Consider the following 19,158-nt stretch of genomic DNA (forward strand, 5'->3'; position numbering starts at 1 on the left):
TTAGCATTTATCCAGTTATAACGCAGACTACGTGCGTCATTGCTAAAACATAAAAACATAAAAATGAAAGTGATAAAAAGAGATTTAATCGCGTTCCTATGGTTATTTCTGGCCAGGGGAAGCAACAGAACAGAAAAGTGAACAATGAAGACTTGCATGGCTTTTATTTTTTATTTTTTGCAGAGGGTGGGAGGTTGCTGGGTCAAATTCTTAATTGAATCAAACACATAAGGTACAAAAATGTACTAAACGGAAACGGATTGCTCAGTGTGTCAGTTATTTTTACGTGTTGTCACAGATTCACTTTCAAAATTCCCTTCCCGGACGCTTGCTTTGCCCTCCTGACGTCGCTCTGCTTATCGGTGAGTCGGGCTCAGACTGTTTTACCGGGGTGATTTCAAACCCTGTTGCGCAACAATATTGATTACCGCTTAGTATTTAGCTAACTGACCTGAAGTGTACTTTACTCTAGAAAAACTGCAAGTCAATTAAGTGTCATGCATTGTTCACTTTACTCTTACAGTATGAGCTAAACGAAGTATCCGTTTTTCTATTTATGTTGGCTACTAGTTTTCACATTAATTGCTGGTTGCTTTTATGTTGGACCCCCCTCTTTATTGTGTAACTCATGGTTGTGTCAAATCCCAATGGCTAACTGGTTTGGTTACTCATATTTATGATTTATACAGATTGCATTTTTTTTGGCTTTGTTTTAGGTCAGGTTTTGTCATGTCATGTCATCGTGACTGTCATGCTTTGGTCCTGTTTTAAATTGGCAAAAGTTAATCCCTGATATTTTAGGCTTAAACATCAAACCATCCAAGCACTTAACTATTTCCGTTAGGTCTCCTGACATTCTTACCACCTCCACAACTAAGGAGCAAGGCTTTCATTCCTTTTGCATTTTGTGCTTCATCGTTTTGTATTATTCATTTTTTGATATCACTTTCAAAAGTACTTTTATTCTGTGATATGTTTCTGGGGGAAAGAGTAAAGAACAATGTGTATTGCAATGTACGGTATATCTTGAACTTAAATAAGTATTAATATAATTATGTTGGACAAAAAAACATTACTCACAGCTGCACACCAATTTGTTTTTATTCTTATTTCTACAAATTACCCGGCACAGTTACAATGAAAAGAAATAGTGAGCTCACGCAGTAAATACATGCACACGTCACTTTGGCAGAGACTTGAAATAAAATATATATATTTTTTAAAAAGCATGCAGTTATGTTCAAAACACATCATGGTCATTACTTGCCGGTTAACGTCTGCACAGTGCTGCACACATCCACCCTGCAAGCCCAACAATCAAAGGTAGTTTTAAATACACAACGTGGAGTTGAGCAGTCAGTGGAAGTTTGTCCTGGGCACATCGATCCAGTCACCGCCAAGAAATGCGGCCTCCAATAACTCGTACTAGTCCGGCCAGCCTATGACATGCCGGTACCCGTTGTGATACGGAGGACCCACTCGATTTGCATTTCACCATTGGCAAATGATTCTGCAGAACCTAAATATGAATTTGCTGAAAACCTCACCTATGCACACCTATCCACGTAGGAGTTGCTAGCGTTGGCCTTCAGCTGAGCATCCACGGGCATGACAACAAACGGAAGCGCGACAAACCATTCCAGTATCCGTGTGAGCTTGACAACTGGACAAGCAGAAGGCTAAACTTCTCAACGGACAGCTGCTCAACATCAGGTAACAACAGTGACCAAATAAGGATAGAGAGTTTGCCATACAATAATCCCCCTCTATAGTGCACTCTCACTAGAACACAGATCTTTCTGTTGAGTATAGCTTTTCTTGGGCTGGAATACATAATATGTTTAAAAAGTTTCAATGTGATTTTGCATATTTTAAGGTGTAAACTCCAAGAGATAATTTTTCTGCGGCCGACCCGCAAATAGCAAAAATCGGTGTGTAAGTGTCACCCATTATAACTGCATTTTAAAATGGCTTCACCTTTTAAAAATGTGTTACATGGCCTCGCTAAATCACAGATTTTCACCCATTCTTCATCTACGTCACTCAATTTCCAAAAACAATCTTTTAGCTATTCATTTTAAAGCATAAGATTGTAAGATTAGTTTGTGTTTTGGAATTATACTTGAAAGTTTATTTTGGTTTAGACATTCACAATCAATTGTAAATATTTGGTGAGTTGCAAGTTTTCACTCCTTGTGTTGAGGCGAATATATAGTGAGTGTGTGCTGTACTTTGAGATCGTGTCTCTATAATACAAAAGTGATCACACCGCGTCATGCTAAAAGACACCTTAAAGGAGAAAAGCATTCAAAACAAAGGAAAAGATGGATGAGCCACATTTCCTGAGGGCACACTAGTAGAACGACTGTGTCGTATTTTTTTCTATAGATGTATATGTACTGGTATCGGGTATTGGGTACTCATGGAGACCACAGATACCATCCACTGACACCTAAGTAAAAAAAAAACTGCAGCAGGTAGTGGCTCCTAATGCCTCTTTTGGCCTATTAGTAACTTACTAGTGAACTACTGTGCTGCACTAGTAACTCAACCAGTACTGTAGTAATGTGTCACACACTAGTAGCCTCTTGGACCTTGCTAGTAGCACCAAAAGCCCACTAGTAGTGTTGCCTCACTAGTAACATTAGTTGTCCTAAGAGTGGGGCTGTTTCAGCATTTATTTGTAATTCTTAATGCCCAATTTAAGGTTTATGCACTACGACGCTCTTTGTCCACAACTCGTCATTAACGCATTACATCATAAGACAAAGATAAGGAAATGCAAACATTCCCCTCCCCCCAAAACACCAAAGAACAAAGTATTGTAAGACAGTCCAATGTTTTGCCTGTAATTGAAATCTTTATTATTGTTGTTGTTGTTGTTGGATGAGGAATCCAGCAGGTCCAGAAAATCAAAATCCTGCCACAGATTGCTGCTTCTACTCAACTGGCAGGTTAACCAGCTCGACTCCGCCTGGTGAGTAGAAGTGCCTGTGGCGGAAGCCATACTGTTTCAGGTTTTTACTTTCTCAACCCGGATTCCCCATCACTGGCATTAAGCGACCAAAAAATAATTCTACAGTATACAGTACCGGTATATTTTTTAATGAATCGGCCAATTCATTGATAATCGGAATTGAATGATTTAATTGAGCTATTATATATATATCCATCCATTCATCCATTTTCTGTACCGCTTGTCCTCACAAGGGTCGCGGGGGTTGCTGGAGCCTATCCCAGCTGGCTTCGGGCAGTAGGCGGGGTACACCCTGAACTGGTTGCCAGCCAATCGCAGATATATATATATATATATATTCTAAATACTTAAATCGTTTTATGGAAGAAAAAAAATCTCCTTAATATCCAACTTAAGGTCATACCGCAGCCAAAAGTGTTACTAGTAGTGGAGGAAAAAAACACCTTGGTTTAAGACAGAATTGTTCTACTAGTGTGCGGAATTGTCCTATTAGTGCCTGGGAACGTCATTCATCCAGGTAATATCAGTCAGCAGCTGGACTGACGTTTGAGCAGGCGTTATGCGGTGGCTCACCAGAGGTGGCGCCGTGGACCTGCACACCAGTAAGCTGCATATCACAAAATTTCGAAAACAGCTTTTCCTAAGCGACTTGACTTGGGACTTGTCCTTAGAAGTCAAAAGCCGGAAAAACTTTGGCATGGCGGTCTTTAAGCGGATGACGGTTTCCCTCCATGATACAAACGGAACCCTCCTCCACACCAGGCGCAGCGCCGCTCCTGGTCTGTATCACGCCAAGTTCCGACCCACATCCCCCCGCGGGAATCAGTCTCTTCCTTACTCCCGCCTCCTCCGCTCCCACTCACTCCTCGCACACCGACTCACTCAGGTCCACAGCGCCACCTCTGGTGAGCCGCCGCATCTTACTGAAGTCGTGGTCGGTCCTCAGGTAGGAGAGGGAAGGGCCTCCCTCGCTGTGGCCCGCCAGGTCCTGGGGCTGGGCTTGGGGCGGCAGGGCGCGCATCTCGCCACCACTGCGCCAGTACAGCGTGTACTGCTGCGGGTCGGACACACCGAAGGTGGCGGCGCACACCTGCGCCAGCGCCTGGCTGCTCTCTCCCACTCGCCACTGCAAGGTCCGCACGGCGCTCCGCTCCCCGTCCTGGAACAGTATCCGAACGCACCTCTGGGAGGGGGCAGAAGCACAAATAACACTTAGAGCAGTGACGTCTTAGGTCACGAACCAAACAGATCCTCGAAGCCGGCTCTGTTTTAATCATCTGTGACTACACGGAGCTGTGCAGCTGCATGTCAGTTAGAGCACAGAGGAGGAAATCAGCGCAAGGTGAGACAACTATCTGGACACATATCATCTTGATTGACAACACAAATACAGAATGACGAGTCTACAAGGAGGAAAACAAGGAAATCGTATTCTGCGATATGAACGAAAGTGCCAGTAATGCTGTTCGTTGCTGGATGGAGACTGATGTCGGCCCCTCCTGAGAGAGAGAATCTTCTCCAAAACAGGGTCGATAATTTGCGACGGAAGAAATCGGATCAGCTCCTCGTAGCAGAGGCACTTAGTCTTTCACATTGACAATCTTAAGTTGACAAAAGTCATCTTGACGTTGGCTTCTCTGCCTCTTCTTTAAGCTCTTAATTATGCTGCATCGACAGTACATCCAGCGGACCTCAGTGCTGCCCGGCATCTTGCGGCACAACCTGGTACTTCAACTCCAAATTCAGACTTGCCTGTATACTGCAAAAACGGATACAAAACCATCAATTTCAAAATCTGCGCAATTTCAAAGTGCAAAAGAACCACGTTAATAGCGGGGGTTCACGCTTTAAAAGTGTACACTGCCATACTTACTTATCCATTTTGGAACCACAGATACACCCCCCCACACGCACACACAGCAATAAGAGCCAATTGTCAACAGGTCCAACTTACATAGTCACCAAGCTCCTCGCTGTCCGTGTGCATATTGTGTTTGCCTGCTTGGATGCGTAGATACAGCTCAATAAATTTCATGTTATCTGACCGCCCACTTCCTCATGGCACTCGCCTCACAGATCGCCCGCCTGTGTCGGAGCACAATCTGGCTGCCGGCTCACTTGGATGGGCTATTTGAAGCCCAGAGAGGCACCACGTGACCGCACGCAAACAACGTGCTCGACAATGCCTCTTTTTTTTCTCTCTCTCTCTCTCTCCTGCATCTGCTCGGACCAATCTGATAACAGGTGAAAGTGTGTGTGTGTGTGTGTGTGTGTGTGTGTGTGTGTGTGTGTGTGTGTGTGTGTGTGTGTGTGTGTGTGTGTGTGTGTGTGTGTGTGTGTGTGTGTGTGTGTGTGTTCATGCATGGCCCACATCAGAAGATTACCTTTGAAAAGTAATCCCTGCAAATTCATTTCGAGCATGTTTACGAAAGCTGGAGGGGGACCACCCAGGCTTCTGCAAAATGCAAATTATTTTGCACCCAAAGAACGCCTTGCCGACTCCAGTTTAAGGACCTTCTTGTTTAAGGAACTGATTTCTCAGAAAGTTATTCACTCTTCTTGAATGGTCCCAACCTAACCCTGCACTGGGTCCTTATTTACAGCCAGCGCATCGGTTGAGGATTTGATCGAGCACGTTGAACCCTGATCCCTGTGTCTACAGTCCAGTCCAATCCAGCCGCCACCAACATTGCTACATGAAGAAGAACCTAAAATGACCACTTGCTTCAGCTCTTCAGCCCGCCCAAATCCCATCTGCTGGCTCAAAATAATTAATCCAACCTGCTTAAAATCCACAGCTACCTGGCCAGTGGGTTAGGAAAACAACCCAGCATTTTTTCAATGAGCTCGGAATCGCACCAAATATCCGCCTTCATTGTTCGTTTTGACATTAGCCACTCAATGGCCGGATCAACTCGCATGGCTTACTCAATGACTGCCGAAAAACACGTCATAGTTCCAAAATAAAAAAGTGCATTGATTATAAAGCCATATTCACTTATCTCATTCAAATGTGTCGGTGTGTAGCCGACACTGGCACATCAACACACAGGAAGTTGAACCTTTCCAGTTTCCAGGATGTTTATTTTTCTTTGGGCCCATTTTAAATCCAGCTACATGCTACTAGCCACATCCTAGCAAGGCAAATATACCCGTTGCAAGGTCTGCATTGGCCAGGCAAATATTCCCATAACTACTTCCGCGTACGTAGCTTTCATGCATGTGCACACCCCCACGTGCCATCTAAACATTCCTCTCTGATGACGATACGCTAAGACGCGTACTGACTCGAATGGGAAAATTCTAGTTCACTGTTTGTTTGCAATTTGCTAATTAATTTGGCTGATTCGTGCACAGCCCTAGTATTCAGTTTAGATTCTGATTCAAGTGTTCACACCATCAACAACCAACACCGTGAACTTATGCGGCCAACGCTACCTGGCTCTGCATGGTCTCCTTTTGCCTCAGAGCCTCGCCGCTCCGCCGACACCGCCACTGCTTCAGCGCCTCCTGGGCCTCGGATGTAAGGCAGCCTGAGATCGGCTGGTCCCGGTCCAGACTCTGTATCAGATGCAGGCTGGCGAACACGCTGGTCAAGTAGGAGCCACCTGCAAGTACAAGAGCAGCAAAATGGAATCCAGACAAGCTGCCCACGCCAATGTTTCACTGGACGCTAACCTTCACCACCAAGCCAGGATGGCTCCAGGAGCTCCATCATGTACTCCACCTCGATCAGGATGTGAGGCCTGTTGGACTCAACGATCACGTAGGACAGTGACGGCAGGAAGTCCTCCCAGCTCACTTCCTGCCCTGCTGAGAACCAAACACTCCAGATGTTAAGAGTTCCGACAAGGAGTGCAAAATTCTGAAATGTTTGAAACTTTCCATGGCAATTCATAGGAATACACGAGGAGTTCAAAAATACATAACAACCTGTAATTTCTCATGGAAATGTTCCGATGTGGAACATTTCTAACATCCGTCAGATTAACTTGCCATGGAACTTGATCAAACTTTGCACCGAAAATTTTCAAGCCTTTGCCATGCTTGACAACCTGGCATCTCACCATGCGCGGTGCCCGGGGTGTTCTGCACGCACTTGCAGATCTGCAGCAACAGCAGCACTTTGTCGACAGGCGAGTGTGTGCGTCGCATCAGCGCCAACTTCCGCTTCACCTTGTCCACCTGCCGACTGTCAGGCACACCGGTGCGCAAGCCCAGGCGTTCCGCAGCCCCCTTGCCTTTCAGATGCAAGAGATTCCGCTGAAACCGCTGGCTGGATGCATCCCGTTGATGTAGCGCCACGAGGGCTTTGTCCAGGTGAGACTTCAGGGGCCGCAGCACGCAGGAGAACATGGCACGCTCGAGGGCAAGATCTGCCAAACCAGGAGAACTATTGGAATTCTACCTGTCAATTCCACAGAGCTGGCATAAGTACTTACATTTGGTACTTGTGTACAAGTACAGATACGGTACTTATGTCAAATAATAATAATAATAATTTAAAAAAAGACTACTGTACTGCAAAGAGAACCCAATCATTTCTTTACAATATTTTGTATGTGCCCCTACTCGTCTAAACACGTCATTCTGATGAAGGTTACATTTGTGGAATATGAATGAAGCAGCCAAATCCGCCTGTTTTTAATCATCTCTGGGGGCAGCCATTTTGCCACTTGCTGTTAACTGAAAATGACATCACAGTTGCTTAGGGCAAGGTGACGACCAATCACGGCTCAGCTTATATTTACCTGATGGTAAAATGGGTGGATTTTGCTGCTTTCTTCATATTCAGCAAATGCAATATTAATCAGAATACCATCTTTAGACGAGTCGGCATGCAGAGAACATATTGGCAAGAACATTTCTGGGTTGACTTCCCCTTTAAATCAAAGTAAATTACAGACTCTGAAATGTACTTAGCTCCAAGTACATAAACTGAAACTCAATTTTTACTTTTATTTACATACAATTCCCGTTTTGACAACCTGACATGAGAAAAAAACAGTTCTTCAAAAATAATTATTTGCTATCACAACACTATGTGCTCCCATTACTTTGCTAACATTGTAAACAGGCTAATCTAGCGTCATCTGCCAAGGCTGAAAAAAGTAACAAGCCTATTTTGACATCATAAGGCGTAGAAAGTACAGCTATCGGGGTTCAAATGTAGGGAGTAGAAGGTCTCAGAAATGAAATTGAAGTTAAAGTACCAAATGCATCTCGTTGAAGTACTATAGCCAAGTATTTGTACTTGGTTACTTCACACCACTGCCGTTCCCAGCATGCTTCTCATCTCTCTCTCACCTGTGCTGAAGTAGATTTCATATGTCCATCTTGCTCGCTTACAAGTATGTTAAGTGACTCCATGTTTCTACTGTAAAACTACCCCTCCCTTAGCCATCTCTCTCCCCCCCCCCCCCCCCTTTGAATCGTGCGCTCTCCAAGCGTGCGTGGGCCCCGTGAGATCTTTTTATGATAAACGAGAGTGAGGGAAAAAAATGCAAATGGCTCCCACCAACGCAAAAGCAGATAAATCAGAGTGAAGGAAGGAAGGCGAGCGGCCCAGCAATCCCCCCAGAAGTCCGTGCAGTGCCAGGCAACACACGTGCACGCACATACACACAAGCCTACGCACAGAGCTGCGTGACTTTTATAGTTTTTATTTATGCGTGCACAACCAAACAATATTTGTCTTATTGGTTTTGGTATTTGGATTCTACTTGGATGTGTTTACCTTTCTCATTCTCTGGCACCAAAGTTTCAATGGGAGGTTCCAGCTCGCCGCTTTCTAGTAAACAAGACTTGGCCTGGGACAGGAAGAGGCGCACACCCTGCAGGAGTTGCACGGATGTCACACACGGTGAAGAGGATGAGGCGGCGGCCACCGATTTGAGCAACCTTGTCTGAGCTAGGAGGAAGTCCTGGACCGTCGCTCCAAAAATAGAGCGCCTGTCCCGGGACAGCTCCTGCACCAGTCGCGCCAGACGCTTGTCCGGAGCGAAGAAACACACGAATGCCTCACTCATGCGGTGCAGCCCGCCACGGCCTCGTGACCGCACCAGCGGTGGCCGCCGTGAATCCTGAGTTTGGGTTTGGAGCCCACTCTCAAAATCGGAATCCGAATCATTTTCCTCATCCAGACTGCTGAAGGAGCTGTTGCTGTCCAGCTCGGCTAGACATGGAGCCGGCCGGCGCTCCGGCGCCAGTAGAGCCACATCGATGGCAGGCACATCTGCTGGGACCGTCTGCCGGACGTCAGGAGGCTGGTCCACCTGAAGCAGAGTACAAACATACTGATCATCGGCCTGACATTGACTATTTTTCCCTTCCTTGGCCAAAGGTCAAATTATCGGATGTCTTGAAAAGATTATCCTGAGCAGTTACCCTGGGTATGAAGAAAAAAAAACGGTTACTCCGACGAGCATAAATCCCTTTCAAAATTTACGGTGGCAAGTCCTTACGAGTGTCGTGTGGTCAACAATGAGTTCAGTCGAGCCACATTGGAACGGAATGATCGCCAATCAGGAAGTGACCTGAAGTTTGCGCTATTGTCAAACGCAAATTGAGGAGCAACTGGTCATGTTCAGTGTTTGTATGACATGGCTAAAAAAAAAATCTTTTGTATTCACATTTTCTCGCAGTCCTTTAAAAGCGGGGAACGAGCCGTTGTGTTTCACGTCTTTATTGAAGAATTGAAAATGTACACAGTTGAACAATTTCCATGCTCCTTGTGATGAATCTGCAGTCAAGAAATGCACATTTACTGGACTAACATTGGCCTAACTGGAAACGGGAGCTAGTTCATCTGGAAGCCAGTTGACGAATGGGAACCGAGATTTAGCACAACCAGATTGACTAGTGAGTCTTTTTTTTTTCTTTCTTTTGAGAATCTTACTTGAGGCGCTCGGGCGACCATCATGTCCTCTTCCTCAGACCCTGCAGACCCTGGTAACACGGCAGGGGTTCTCCTCAGGACCCCTGCTCCGGCATGAACTCTTCTCTGGGGATTGGAGTCGTGCAGCCTCTTGGAGCCACTGGGCATCTCTATGGTCGGAGGCGGGGAGTAGGAGCCCACCCCCTCAAGCGACAGATTCATGGAGCACTCTGAGAGGCGCAGCCGCATGCTACGCTTGAAGCGGTGTCGCTTGTTGGAGGCACTGTGGCTCTGGAGTTCTGATTGCTATGAGAATGGAAAAGATGGCTGCATCAGCTCATCGTCCTTGGTTCTGATTCACAACATTGCTAGTCATGTGCTATTATCCATTAGGGCCGGATTAGTTTAAGAACAAACTGGACTGAGAACGCCTGCGACTGACTGGGGCCAGTCCAGGGTGAACCCTGCCTCTCACCCAAAGTCATCAGGAATCAATTCCAGCCTGACACAACCTACCTTCCAGACTTCCAGTTGCAGGAAGAGAGGGTTTATAAAGCACAGTTTGCTTTGACTGCCGTGGCCCTGAACACGCCATCGGTCCAAGGCCGCCTCCACCTGTATCAGGCTGCTGCTCACTGACGCCAGAGGTCCATTTTGAAGTTCTGATGCGCTGGGAGAGTTCCAAAAGTCTGTGTGGAGACCAGATGGAAACGGAGGACAGAAAGAAGTTAGGCTTTTGGTTTCAACAGTAAAACTGTCGTCTCAAGGAGAAATAATGACGATGCGGTGGATGCACCTTGGCCCATGTGCGAGATGCTCTCCAGCTGCCTGTGTGTCATGGCGTTAGCAATGGCATCTGGCAACTGAAGAGGCAAAGGCAAGACGTCCCTGCAGACAAAATGATCCAACAATTGTTTCAAATGATGATCATCTTAAATTTTGTTGTGAAAGCTTAGTAATCAGGTTGCCAAGAAATGGAAGATTTGGGCAGATTTCTGGAAAGTTTCCGGTAAATGAAACTGGGAAATGTAAGCAATCAAGAAAGATTGTGTTGATCCAATTCCAATGAATTTCCATTCAATGTTCTCAACTTTGAAAATTCCCAGAAATTTGCAACCTTTAATACTAACGAACAATTTCAATGAAAGTTCAGTTTCGTAACAGCTGAACGCGATTGGATACATCTACAGCTACCATTCCATCTGTGTTGTGTGTTGCTATTTACATATATAGATTCCGCACCCCAAATATTTAAAAACAGCGGTCAGACCTAACTCAACAAAAGTTGTGTTCCCCAGTGTTATTGTTGTTCAGTAGAAACACAATTAACTGGACCTGCTGACACAGTAGAAAGCCACCAGGCGACACAAGTCCGGGAAGCTGAGCGCCGAGCTCTCCAAGGCGAATGCTGGCGGAAGAGGAAGCAGAGTTTGAGTGACAGGCTCCCCCCCTTCGCCGTCAGCGAGGTGAAGCTGCACTCACTGTAGTCTTCCTCACAGATGAAGCACTCCTTCACAGAGGACGAACTCCTGTCGGCCGTGACCCTCACGCATAAAACCTTCCTCTGGCTCAAGCTGCACTTGCGCACCAAGAATGTCTGCAAGTAGACCAACATCATCATCAGCTTCGTCTTGAAAGGAAATTCACAAATGTGTTTCTAAATACATGAAACATTCATTCGTGAAAACTTGGGCTAAGAGCGAGAACTATATGTCGTGTTGAACTGTGGAGATATAGCGTTAATTCAGTTTTGAGTACCCCCCCCCCCCCACTATGTAAGAACTGAGCCATTTATTCATTATTATTCATTCACATTTGGTAGGGTTGTCCACGAGTTGGAAAACCTTGACAGTATTTTCACTTTACAGTGACTTTGAATTGAGTTGAGCGGTGCCCAAGTGTGGTCGTCTCTGTGCTCGTGTGCTCACCCCGACAGGCTCTCTAAGCAGAATGTAGAGGACGGATTCTTGCTTGAGTGACAGCTGAAGCCACACCGAGTGTGTTAACAGCAAACGATCTAAGACGCTAAAGGCCCTCTGGGCACCTGGCTGAGTGGCGCCCGCCTCCTGCATCTGAAACAAACAACACGGATCACCTCACATCTATGCAGTCCTCTTTGTTTTTGGGTCACTTTCAACCAAGTTGCTCAAATCAATCATGAGTCGTCGCCAGTGGTGGAAATGTACAAAGTCCAAATACTACGGTACAGTTCTTCAGTAGATTTTTCAAGTTTCTGACGATTCGACTTGCTTTTACCCCTTACACTTGAAACCGATATCTGAAATGTCTATTTCTTTCTATAGTGACTCAGATCTTGAGGACTTTTACAAGGTGGAAAATACAGAGACGGCAGTGACGTAAACCAGGAAGCATTAACAACTATGAAACAACAGATAAAACGGGTATTGTATATAAAAAGGCTTGGGGAGTAACGGAATACACGTACCGCCGTTACGTAATCAGATTGCAATTTTTTTTAAACTGTATTCCATTACAGTTACAGGAAAAAAACATGTAATCACTTTACAGGTACATTTATTAAAAATGGGGATTACTTTGAGGGATTACAATTTCTACAATGAGAAAGAGGGCGAGAGAGAGAGAAGGACAGAGCGAGAGAGAGCGCGTGCACGCCGCGCGAGTGGGACCGTTGCTCCATGTCAGGGAGGTGGGAACGAACGAACTGACTCGTCGCGTCCTCCACACGCGGGCAGTTTGAAAAAGCTTAACGGACGGGAGGAGGGAATGGCGACTGGTATTCACTGGAATTTACTCGGAGCGAAAGGTTGAGCTGAGAGTCCAGCGGCATGCTATGCGCTGTAGCTTCTTGCTAGCTAGCCCGCTAGCCTACAACCATAATGTGAGTTACACATTCCAAACAAATCTTCCTCCCACCAATTCACTATTTAAACATCATGCACAACATATACACGGCTAAACTTGTGATTGGGATAAAAGTTAATTTTGCAGTTGGTCACGCATCGTCATCCTCATTGAATGTCTATCTATCTATCTATCTATCTATCTATCTATCTATCTATGAGGTGTGGTTGCTTTTAGTTCGGTTCGAAAACAATATATGGCCTTCAATCAATCAATCAATAGCCTACATGCTTTTTAAATACACTAGGATTTTTGCTATCACCCGCAAATAGCAGGGGCACATTGTATAGAATATATATATTGTGGTGATATTTATTTTTATTTTGTCTTCATGAGCATACTCAATATTGGAGTAATCCAAAATTAATCCAGTTACATTACTTTAATATTATGGTACTTGGATTACGTTACTAACTACATTTTTTAGCAGGTAACTTGTAACTGTAATGGATTACATTTTAAAAGTAACCCTCCCAACCCTGTATATAGTTGACAGTAAAAATTGCTTTTTACTTTTTACTTGAGTACATGTCAGACCAGACGAAAAACATGCTGTGGAGTAGCGTGACAGCTCGAAGGACTTGAGATGAGCCTTAAACGCCACATACTTTTAAACTGGGCTGTAGGTGTTCTGATGAAACCCATTACTCTTGTCGCAACAGCGCTACCTAGTGGCGGAACGACGTAGTAGTAGCACGTGTCATCGTCCCGCGCAGGGCGAATAGAGCATCCGTCTGTGCAAACCAGGCTGCCGCGGTCTCCCAAAACTCCGGCATCTTGAGAATAGCCTTATTCGATATGTTCAATACAGTCACTGACACTTGAAAAGTGACAACATGGTCACCGGTGTGGTACCCAAATAAAGGAGATGTGGTGCAAAAGACAAATAATTTTGGACGGGTTAGACCTTCTTCCGCATCTGTGTGGTTAAGGTTCCAATTTTTCTTGGTATTAAATGTGTTAGACTTGGACTTGCAGCCTGCTCATTCATAGCATAGCGAGCATTAAGGACAAAAGAACTGTCAGAAGTTCAGACGGAGCTTAAAATGGTTTTCGACTGGTTATCCAAGCTGGAAGGCTACTGCCATCGATAGCTTGATGGTAGCAGTCCATTTTCAGTGTCTGGCCCTCGAAATTGTGGCGCTCGCTCGACTTGGTGTGCTGCTGGATGTCACATTGTGTGGGCTGCCGGCAAGCGTTCGCCAGCGTAACAGCAGATGGTTGCCGTGGCAACCCTGGCCTACACATTCTACCAGGCATTCCCACTCAGTGAAACACCTTTTCCCTGATAAGCCGAGGCTACGCGCGCACACGCACGCTCACACGCACGCACACACCAACGCGGTTGTTAAAGTGGCAAGGGGACTACGGCTTTATTTCCACAAAGATTTGGACAAAAATAAATAAATAAAAGTGACGCCTTGTGTACGCCACGCGTATTTCTTTTCTTTTTTCCCCCTCTTTTTTGTTGCCTGCCTTGCGCTTCAGCATCATGCAAGGACTATACTGCTGCATACTTTGTTTCCATTCATTTGCACATCAACACTCACCTCCTGACACCTGTTATGTAACTCCTCCCCCTCCGGCAGCGTGCGCGCGCGCCGCTTCGCCACAAGTTGGCAAATAATAGCCCGAGAGGACTCATTTGTCATATCCGGGATAATTGTTTTTATCATTTCATTCGTCTCCTCCACAGCACCATCGTTGGCTACAACTTGTGCGTTCGTGTTAGACGTTCAGGGAGCACGACCCCAGCAGAATTTCCTTACGTAAAATGCAACTGCGCCCACACACACACACCCGAGGTGGGAAGTACAAATACATTGTTAGTGTACTTAAGTAAATTTTTCAGGCAACTGTACTTTACTTTAATATTGTGTATTTATTTTTCTGAACACATTTTGCGTGGACACCAAAATAAAATTATGTGTGTGTCGGGGGGTGAATCAGAGTTATAACTCATCCGGTTTTATTGATTGATTCATTGGGGGGGGAAAAACATTGTTTCTAGTGTTCAAAAACATTTTGTCTAGTGTGAAAAACATATAGGCTACAGGTGTATTTTGACTTTTTGTTATGAGCATTTTTTTATCAATCATTTTCCAAGTAGTCCATTTTTCTTCTCAGTACAAGCACTATGAAAGTTGCAAGAAGAAATGAGGAGAAGAAGGAAACCATTTTGTGTGCCAAGATGGCTTTTATGTACCCAGTTAGGGAGAGTGTTTGTTTTCATAACTAACATTAAAAATTCAATTTCGTTATTGTACCTCTCAGAGAAGGGGCAATGGAACCATGGGGGGCGGGGACACTGGGGGCACCACCCGTCACTTTTTGTCTTTGCTCCTTTTCTCATGTATGATTTCACACTCCTGAAGGTCTGCACATCCCAAGCCAGCGGGCTGATGGCTGACCGCCACCACTGTGTGGGCAGTAGTTCAGAGACACTTTGACTACGCTGCCATCTCCTGGTACAATAGCCTCTCACACATTTTAAACAGAAAATTGCAGACAGCTCAAAACAAACAAATTAGTGTCATCCCAAAAGTTTCATCCACATACACACCTGAACTTAAAAACCTAAAATGACTAGCAGTTGAGAAACACGTCATATACACACACACACACACACACACACACACACATATATATATATATATATAAATGCTGCTTACCTTTAAAATCAGAATCGAATTCATAGGTAAAAAAAAACCTCGCATAGATAGCACTTATTGACCATACAACAGATCACTAGACATTGAGGGCGGGGGGGGGGGGGGGGGTTGTTGGGGGAGAGAGGGAGAGAGGGGTGGGGTGAAGGGGGGGGGGGTCAGACAGCATATAGGAGAAGATAGCAATCTTGGAATTGAGATGGGACTAATCAGAGCAAAAAACGTCCGAGATGAGCAGATTTTTTTTTTTATCTCAAACTAAGTGCCAAAATAACTGCTAAATTACTTTTCATTTGTAAGTAAAACTCACTATTATTCCATTTCAGGAAATGATATGAAATGATGTTGAATGGTATTGGTGCAAAATGTGCAATATGTCGTCGATATTGAATTATATAGCATTATAAAGATTTTAAAAAATAATAATTAAAAAAAAAAGCAATATGTTGGCACATGGAATTTTTCAACCATTTTTTTCTGATGGCTTAAGCATTTTTCGTAACTACTGTACTGTCTTTTTTGTGCCAAACTCTTCACACAAATAAGAAAACTTTTCACAAAATTAGCAAAACATTATAGTAGTTTTCTTGCAAAAGCAATAAAGTGTCGCTTAACTCTTCACAACTTTGTAAAAAAAAAATATATATATATTTTTGTACCAAACAATTAACACAAGCCATCATATTAGCAAGCACACAATGCACCACCTCCACAATGATGGGAAGAATCAAATACACATCTGGCATCTATGGACAAGGTAGCCTTTGTCCGTTTGAGGTCTCATCAAAACAAACACAAAACTTGTTTTTTCATGTCAAAACACAACCACCAAAACTAAAAGTAATATGAGGGATGGAGAGAGAAAGTTGACATTAGAATGGTGAGAATCGGTCGGGAAATGCCGTACGCATTCACACAATGAAGACAAGCGATTTCTTGACTACTTTCAATGCTGTCATCATCACATCACTATGCGTCTTTGCACGCCTCCTGCACCCCAAACAAAAACACGGAAGTGCTGCGTGCATATGGTGCGTGAGTGTATCTTACCTGCGTCTGTGGCTTTCATATTAACGGATGAAGTTAGACGACTGTTGCCGCACTTGCTTATTAACAAAGTGACGTAAACTGGCGAGGGGGGAAAAAAAAACAGGTTGACGGCCGCCCGCAACGCATCTGCGTGAACATGATGATGGCTAAGTTTAGCCTGATGACTAACGGGAAAGCTACAAGTGTCGACATAGGGGGCGGGTTGGTGGGGTCCTACTGCCTGCTATGATGGCAGGTGTCCATTATAGGGTGACAAAGCCACTCGTGAGTCAGCTGTAACACAACACTGTAGGGGAGAACCGTTAGCATAACTATGAATATTCATTAGTTTGAAAGCGGATCACTTCGGGAGTTTGTGTGTGGGGAGTGTTTTGTGTGCGTGCGGCGCGTAACAATGGCGTGTGATGACCAGCCATGCACTGTTCGCAGAACATTTGTGGACTGCAGTCATGACTTTTGTGGCCACCAGATGGCGTCAATGACACCCACGTAAACGAACTGAATTACCAATGCATCCAACATCAGTGTATTTCAAGAGAGAAAAAAACAGGACATCAATGAATTCAACCTAACACTCCACCATATGGTACTGTTAAAGTTAAACTTTACAAGTGTAAATGCATTTAAAACCTAGCAGGTTCAAAACTATGCGTACACTTCATTGTACTTTGCTTTTAAATGTCTTAAATTATTCAATTAGTTTTTCCTTCTTTGCTTTTAAATGTTATATATAAGCTTTATTTCAACTTCACTAATTGTCCAAAATGGCGACCAGCTTCAGCTCTTTAACTTGCTCAAAACCGATCTTCAATCGAATAACCTGCTTCAAATCCACAGCTACCCGACGAGTGCTCTGGGAAAATAACCCAGTACATCTAATTTTGATTTGTTAGTCGTTCTTCGATCAGGGATAGCGCTACCGGGGCTTGAGGTATAGGAATCACATGATTCTCTATCGGTCAAGCCTCCTTGAGCCAATGGAGAGAACAAACCCTGTCTTTTATTTTATTTTTAAAGGAGGAGAAAAGAAAAAGAAAAAAAGAAAAAGACTATACTGCAGGACTGTTAATTGCTCTTGAGGGTGCATAATGGGTCGGAGAGGGGGCACATCTCTGCTTCCATGCCACACACGCGCATGCAAGAAGAGGCGAGGAAAGCGGCGCGAAACATCACGTCCACTCCCACGCCGACAGGATGGCGCTTTTCACTCTTGACGATTATGTAACGTCCCGACTCCCGAGAGTGAGTTGCCGCCCACTTGGGCTTACTTTCACCTGATCTCGTTGCGCGACCTCTCCGTCCGTCAAGCGCCCCAACTCACCAACACCGACGTTGTAGCTCTTCATTAAAATGACGTCATCTTTGAAGTTGACGCGTTTTGGCAAAGTTGACATGCAGCAACGTGCATGGGCAGCGCACGTTGCGGGATGTCACAAACGAGCCCGCGATCAGGTGACTTACCTTGGGCTTCCTCCCCGGACGGGTGCGGGTCCTGGTGGCGCCTGGAGGAGAGCGAGGTCGTCAGCGAGGAAGAGCGCGCTCTTCCATTGACGGCAATAAGGCGCAGGAGGAGACTGAGCGCATCTCCAGCAGTCCTGTCGGTCGCTAGTCTGTGCGTGCGCGCGCGCGCGTGAAACTTGCACTGAGTCGAGGCGACTCCCGATAGCCCGACTCCATCTCAGGCGTGGCCAGGAACGCCGTCATTCCACCGGAACTGGACTTTGACGCACGTCAGGCGCTATTTGTGTCCCAAAGCTTGCAGGTGCTGGGAGGGGGGTTGTGATTCCTCATCTTGTCCACAGGGGGGCACCGCCCTTCGCGTTTGTGCGCTCAGTAGTTCAGCCTGTGAGTGAAACATTGGTGCCAATCAGCCGCCAAATGGGAGTCACACAGACACACCCATCAGTGCTGCAGCGACGATTTAGAAAACTACTATAATAACTTTGTAACCCCCCCCCCCCCCCATTATACCAGTAGCCAGCTACGTGCTTCTCAATTGTTTTGTTTTTTGTTACGACCAGGAAGAAGAAAATATACCGAGTTCATCCTTCCACTGTGTTAGTGGGATTCCGCTATTTAAAAAAAGGCAACATTACTAGTAGATTGTTGATACAAAAGTCTATATCCTTATAGGTAAGCAGAATTGAACTTTTACAAATGGTAAGTCATGATAAATGCATACACAACACAAACAATCACGTCAAAATCGCGAATATGTGTGTAGATCTCAAAAACATTTGAAAATCACGAATTTATAATGGGAGAGTCGACGTTGGTTCAGTGGCCATTGGGTTCAAAAGTTGAGATCAAAAGTCCTCCACATATAGAAATGAGTGGGATGGCTGCCATCCCTCATATCCCCAGCAAGTGGCGCAGTCCTTGGATGTTGAGGTTGGTATTAGTTGGGTTATTCTCAATTTGTAATTTTCGGTGTTTAAAAAGGTGTTAAAACGATAAGTGTGTCGTCATAAGACGGCACATCATGAAACCTGCGAAGGAAATATTTAAAATAATAATAATAATAATAAATGTTGAAGACTAAATACCGTATTGATCCACTTCAGGTCATGATGTATAGATTCCGTCTTGCGCAGGTACTTTTTTTTGTCTTCTATTTTTATTTGTTTAATTAGTTTTTACTTGCACAAGTTTTTTCTTTTGTTGTCAAGACATTACTTGATGACACACTTTCGCCTAAATAG

The 19,158-nt window shown here is 44.8% G+C and overlaps 1 protein-coding gene across 1 annotated transcript; it reads right to left on the reverse strand.

Annotated features, from left to right (window-relative positions):
• Nucleotides 1-1,083: 1,083 nt before the first annotated feature.
• rin1b (Ras and Rab interactor 1b) lies at nt 1,084-18,244 on the reverse strand. Its single transcript, XM_086060194.1, has 12 exons — nt 17,918-18,244; nt 11,783-11,926; nt 11,337-11,451; nt 11,190-11,262; nt 10,651-10,742; nt 10,371-10,543; nt 9,876-10,160; nt 8,715-9,252; nt 7,045-7,353; nt 6,656-6,787; nt 6,416-6,585; nt 1,084-4,160 (listed from the first exon to the last, which is right to left on the reverse strand). Exons 2-12 carry the CDS (start codon nt 11,924-11,926, stop codon nt 3,837-3,839), a joined length of 2,355 nt encoding a protein of 784 aa, XP_085916320.1. The 5' UTR covers nt 17,918-18,244; the 3' UTR covers nt 1,084-3,836.
• Between the last annotated feature and the right edge of the window lie 914 nt (nt 18,245-19,158).

Source organism: Leptonotus elevatus, chromosome 17 (assembly GCF_054856555.1).
Source record: "Leptonotus elevatus isolate MCC_2025b chromosome 17, RoL_Lele_1.0, whole genome shotgun sequence".
NCBI classification, from domain to species: domain Eukaryota; kingdom Metazoa; phylum Chordata; class Actinopteri; order Syngnathiformes; family Syngnathidae; genus Leptonotus; species Leptonotus elevatus.